This window comes from Saccopteryx bilineata, chromosome 8 (assembly GCF_036850765.1).
Source record: "Saccopteryx bilineata isolate mSacBil1 chromosome 8, mSacBil1_pri_phased_curated, whole genome shotgun sequence".
NCBI lineage: Eukaryota > Metazoa > Chordata > Mammalia > Chiroptera > Emballonuridae > Saccopteryx > Saccopteryx bilineata.
In genome coordinates, this window is record NC_089497.1 from 95,110,774 (window position 1) to 95,116,773 (window position 6,000).

Sequence of the window (6,000 nt, forward strand, 5' to 3'; positions counted from 1 at the left end):
CATGCTTCTGTATATTTTTATTAACAGTTCTTAATATTTTATTTTATGAAAATTTTATAAAATTTGAATTTATTATAATTTATAGACATTAACAGGTGCTCCACTATTTTAATTTTTTTCAGATTCTAGAAAACTTGAGTATATTTTTATATATTAGTGATTAATAAAATAAAGGTTCCTTCTATTAGATATATTTTGCTTATTTATTGTTTTAATTTCTGACTCATAGTGTTATGCCTATATATGGTAGTATTTATTTATTTAGTTAGTTGTTGCAAATACCTTTCCACAGGTTAAGATTATCTTTTAAATTATTTTTGGTGGCTTTTTATTTTATAAAAAATGATTCCATATAAACATGTCAGCATTTATTGTCATAGATTGCAATTAATGTTCATAATAAAGATTATTAACATTCACACAACTTGATTATCAGAATTAAGAATCAAAATAATGTATATCAACATAACTACTATTTGTTTCAGGAAATTCTTGCCCAAAAAGCTTAGACTTTAAACCAAAAAATAACTTGATTGTCAGCAAACCAATTTGTGTACCTGGACAAACTCTTCCCTATTACAAGAACAGAAAGCTAAACTGAGCAAACAACTCATCTATAAAATAATAATCTACTTATCAAGATTTACTTCACAGGCCCTGGCCGGTTGGCTCAGCGGTAGAGCATCGGCCTGGCGTGCGGGGGACCCGGGTTTGATTCCCGGCCAGGGCACATAGAAGAAGCGCCCATTTGCTTCTCCACCCCCCCTTCCTCTCTGTCTCTCTCTTCCCGTCCCGCAGCCAAGGCTCCATTGGAGCAAAGAATGGCCCGGGCACTGGGGATGGCTCCTTGGCCTCTGCCTCAGGCGCTAGAGTGGTTCTGGTCATGACAGAGTGAAGCCCCAGAAGGGCAGAGCATCGCCCCCTGGTGGGCAGAGCGTCGCCCCTGGTGGGCGTGCCGGGTGGATCCCGGTCGGGCGCATGCGGGAGTCTGTCTGACTGTCTCTCCCCATTTCCAGCTTCAGAAAAATACAAAATTATATATATATCTTTTATATATATATATAAAAAGATTTACTTCACAATCTTCATTTCATAGTCAATCCTACACTATCATGTCACCAACTTGGCCTGATTCTGCTAAGTTTCTTACTTTAACTTTTTAAGTCACTTGAGTGCAGACCCAAAAATGTGTAAATAATTTTGATGAGTAACCCAATTTCTTCCAAGAAAAATTAAGACTGTCAAGATGGTGTTCTTTCTTACTAAAATAATTTTAATAAACTTAATTTTGCTTGAGTAATCAGTTACCTGTGTGGTACTCTGGAGAAGCCCATTGACAACCCTGGAAGTCGCAGTGAGATCTAGTCAATACATCTTCACTACTCTATCTAAGCCACCCAACTTTTAAACAATAGTACACATCAGAGGGCAGTATGTCTGACTCTGAGTTCTTTTTGTCAGAATCCCAGATATTTTCTTAGAAATGAGCAGCATGTTTAAGAATCCTTTAAATTTCCTTTTCAGATATCAAACCTCTTATCCTGGCAAGGCTGAGTAAAAATACTACTGTATCTTCTGTCATTTTGCTGTGAATCATTAAGAGTACAGTCATAAGGAAGAGGATGGATGTAGGACCAATAATGCCATTTTTTGAAGTGGATGTAATGACTGATGAACTTAGGTTTCAACAGTGTGGATAGAGTGCAGAGCGTATTCCCAGCAGCTATGGCTGATGCAATGCTGTGAGAATACTCCAGCTCCCAGATGCCTCCTGGACATACCCAGGAAGGAAGCTCGCTTGCTATAAGGAAGTGACTCAGCGCCAACCATGCAGCTCTTTGATCTTTTCAGCCATTGGCTATGAAGGACACACTGTAACACCCTATAGGCTGAACTGGTATATATAAGCTAGCTTACTTCCTGAATAAAGTGGATCTGCATCACTGAACCTGGTCCCCACAGTTGGGTCATTGCGTCTCTGTTGTCCTCACCCCCAGCAGGACTTGTCCACAACTGGCGCCCAACATCAAGCAGAAACCTAACCAGCATCCATGGGATGGGTGAGTGACCCTCTGCAATGGGAAACCTTCTCCCCCACTCTCGAGCCCCGTAGGCTCGAGCCCTGCATGCCCTATTGCAGAGTAGGCGAGTTGAGTTTGTGAAAAGGATCTCTGTACTTACTGGGAGAGTCTCTAGGGTCTCAATCCCTGAATTGAGGATGTGCCCCTATAGGACCTGGATACTTGGGCCCAAGCTCTCCAACGTGTTCATTAGGCCAAGGTACATGAGGGACGGGTCTTACCTCTCGGCCTCACTCCTGCCTTATTGGCAATACATGCCTGCTTGGCCGGTGCTCTGCTGGGGACCCTCTGCAGGTCCCTAAGGTCATACAGGCTACTCCTCTCTCAGAGGAGCCCATACCTCCCTATTTCCCCTCCTACATTGAAGAGGAAAAGTAGTTTAGCCTCCGAGTTTGCGGCTGAGTGTGCAGAAATGAAACTAACTGAATTGCTAACTGCGCCATCAGCTCTGCCACCAGAAAAAGTAGATGTTGCTACTTCCTCATTTCCTGCCTGGGCTCAATGCCCCATTCCAGCCTCTCAGACACCATTTTCTCCAACACGTGTTCCTACTGCAGACCCATGGGGCAGCCTATATTCCCCCATGTGTCTTTTTTTCTTTCTGTCTGTCTGTCTTGTCTACTTTTCTGTATCTCTCACTGTCTCTCTCTCCTTCGCCCTCTCTCTGAAATGATGCTGGAAGGACCCAGCCATGGCACAGTGGCAGGGATCACACCCTCTTCTAATGAAAGGGATAGGTTATGCTTCTGTTTTTCAGCCAGTTTGGATCCCAGGAACCCCCCAACCTTCTTGACAGGATTTCTTGGGCACACACTAAGTGGTTCAGTCTTCACCCATCCAAAGCCACGGCCCTGGCCTTCTCCACACCGACTACGCCTGAGGGGAGGAAGTCCTCAGTGCTCCAGAAGAAGACCTCATGGCCAGCGTGCATGCCCATCACCTGGGGGAATGTGGAGGCTTTGGCGAGGTGGGCCCAGAGAAATGCCCCTGATGAGCCCCCAGGCCCTGGTGCTCTGTTCTTGCTTATGTGTGCTATAGTAACCACTAACACCCAGATGCAGGTGGTGGCAGCCCAGGGCTCGAGCCTGGCAGCGCGAGCTGGTGTTTTCAGTTCATCTTTGGAGAATTAGGAGAATTGGCCAGAGTTGCGATTGACAGACTCTAGAACGGTGTTTCCCAACGTGGGGCACACGCCACACGGGGGAAATTTGATAGTTAAGGGGGGCAATTTGAAAATGGACTCGACACGACTTTAACTCTTTCGCCCTGGGCCATTTAAATGCAATGCTAGATGTCGGTGCCAAATTTAACAAAAAATGCAATTCTTAAATAATTGCAGTAAATAATTATTAAGTATAATTTCGTTTGACGAGACCAAAATATCAACTGAGTGATTGGTGTCGTCAAGTAAACTTTGTCCTAGGTTCACCACGGAGCGTGCCGTCTGCCACGGGGAACCCCAGATGTTTTAAAAACTCGCTAAACAACGCAGTTATTCTCACCTAATTGGCCCATCGCAACTTCTGTAGTGTTTCACATCATTCAGTTGGTGTTAATTTGAAATAAGTGTCAGTCAAAACTGTTGTAAAAGCTCGTTGATTTAATAAATATACATATATATATATAGTATAGATATAATTGGTAAGTATTTGATTTTATTTTTATCAATATTAAACTCTTTATTAAGTACTTCTTGCATCGGGGCTAGAAAGCACTAATATTTTATAAATATTATTGGGGCTATAATAGTGCATGCACGACAATTTTAATTTTAGAAGCATAACTTTCCAGAAAATTTTGTCAAGTGGAAAAAATATAGATACCTTTTGATTTGCGGTGGTAGTGTAGTAAATGTGTTATATACATTTAAATAAATATGAAATTCTAGTATATGTTTACTCTATGTCACATTGAATACATTTTAACACATATTTTAATATTAGTTTTTAATTGATCTTATTTTTATTTCTTATATCCCATAGTAAAATGAGTGGTGTATGCAAGAAAAACACTCATCAATATTCGGAGGAATATTTAAAATTTGGGTTCATACCCACTGTTCACGATGAGCGGATTCCTTTCTGTCTTTTATGCCAGCAATGCTTGACCAACGAATCAATGAAATGAGGTCATCTTGAGGCACATTTGAAGGTGAAACATAGTGCTCATATTAATTCAGATTTGAGTTACTTTAAAACTTTAAAGAAAAATTTTGAAAAAAACATTAAAGTCTCTATTTACTGCTCATACTTCAACTAATAATCGTATTCTTGAGGCTAGTTATCAAATTTCTTTATTCATCGCTAAAACTGGAGAAAATCACACTATAGGAGAGAATTTAATAAAACCATCAATATCAGCATTTCTTAAAATGGTTTTTGACAAAGATGACAAAGATGTAAAAGCTATGCCACTCAGTAACAATTCTGATAGTAGAAGATTAGACAAAATGAGTGAGGATATTGAAAAACAACTTATTGAAAAGCTGAAAACAAGAAAATTCTCCTTGCAAATGGATTAATCAACTTTGAGAGACAGTGAGGCAGTATTGATAACTTACTTAAGATATATTGATAAAGGACATTTTGCTGAAGAAATGTTGTTCTGTAAAAGATTAGAAAGTACCACTGCCTCCAAAGATATATATAATAAGCTAAAAAACTACTTAGATGTCAATGATATACCAATGAAAAATATAACATCTTGTGCTGCAGATGGTGCTCCCAATATGATGGGCAAGAAAAATGGCTGCTTAAAATTGATGAAAGATGCGAATCCAGAAATGATTCTTGTGCATTGTGTTATTCATAGGGAAAACTTGGTAGCTAAAAACATCTCGCCTGTTCTGAATGAAGTATTACATACAGTAATAAAGTGTGCTAATGCTATTAAAGCTAGTGCCAAATGTGAGCATCTTTTCAAGCTATTTTGTGAAGAACAAAATGAAGACCACGTGAGACTTTTACTTCATACTGAAGTAAGATGGCTATCTAAAGGAAACTGTTTGAAAAGATTTATGGAACTGTTTGATACTCTTAGTGATTTTTTAAGCGACAAACCCGAAATGAAGTATCTGTTAACAATAGATGGTAAAGCATTTGTGAGTTATTTAGCTGATATCTTTGAAAAACTCAATATATTAAATAAGCAACTTCAAGGAACAAATAAAACTCTTGTCAATGCAAAAACAAAGATATTTGGTTTCATTACCAATATTGAGTTATGTCAGAAATATATTAACAACAAAAACTTTAAACAGTTTCATTGGCTCCAAAAATGTGAAGTAACTGATACTGCTTTACTTGTTATTGTCAATCATTTGAATATTCTATCGGCTGATGTAAAAGAAAGATTTTTTGATTTAAAACAAATTGATTTCCCAACATGGATGATGCAGCCAATATTAGTGGATTTGTCTGATATATCAAATATGCAGTATCAAGAAGAACTTGCAGAATTGCAAAATGTTGAATCAGTTAAAGCTTTATTTAATATCAAAGGAGCAATGGCATGGCTTTGTGAGGAAACAGAAATCAAATACCCAAATTCAACCAAATGTGCAAGAAAACTATTGCTAACATTTCCATCTTCATTTTTAGCTGAATGTGGATTTAGTGCTGTAAATGATTTACTGGTAAAAAAAAAGAAATTGGCTGGATATAACACAACGTGGAGACTTGAGACTAAAGCTAACCAAATTGGAACCTAATATAAAATCTCTGTGCAGCAAGCATCAAGCACAAGGATCACACTAAATTAAAATAATAAATTAATATAGAAAAATAAGTATTAAAATTATTTGGAATTTAAATTTCTGTTTTTCATTATATGTTTTGAAATTTTACTTACTGTGTTTTGTTAACAATTTCATAGTGATTTCTTCCTAGAACCTATCATTTATGTTTATTAAGTGAACAAA

General features: G+C 38.2%; 1 protein-coding gene across 1 annotated transcript in view; it reads left to right on the forward strand.

Moving 5' to 3' along the window:
• Positions 1–5,211, forward strand: part of LOC136311728 (uncharacterized) — a 54,705-nt gene extending 49,494 nt beyond the window's left edge. Inside the window, exons 5-7 of the mRNA XM_066240825.1 lie at positions 1,998–2,060; positions 2,839–3,048; positions 4,064–5,211. Of these exons, the coding sequence (XP_066096922.1) occupies positions 1,998–2,060; positions 2,839–3,048; positions 4,064–4,208 (418 nt within the window). The 3' untranslated portion in view covers positions 4,209–5,211. The remainder of the gene's footprint in view (positions 1–1,997; positions 2,061–2,838; positions 3,049–4,063) is intronic.
• The last annotated feature ends 789 nt before the right edge of the window (positions 5,212–6,000 follow it).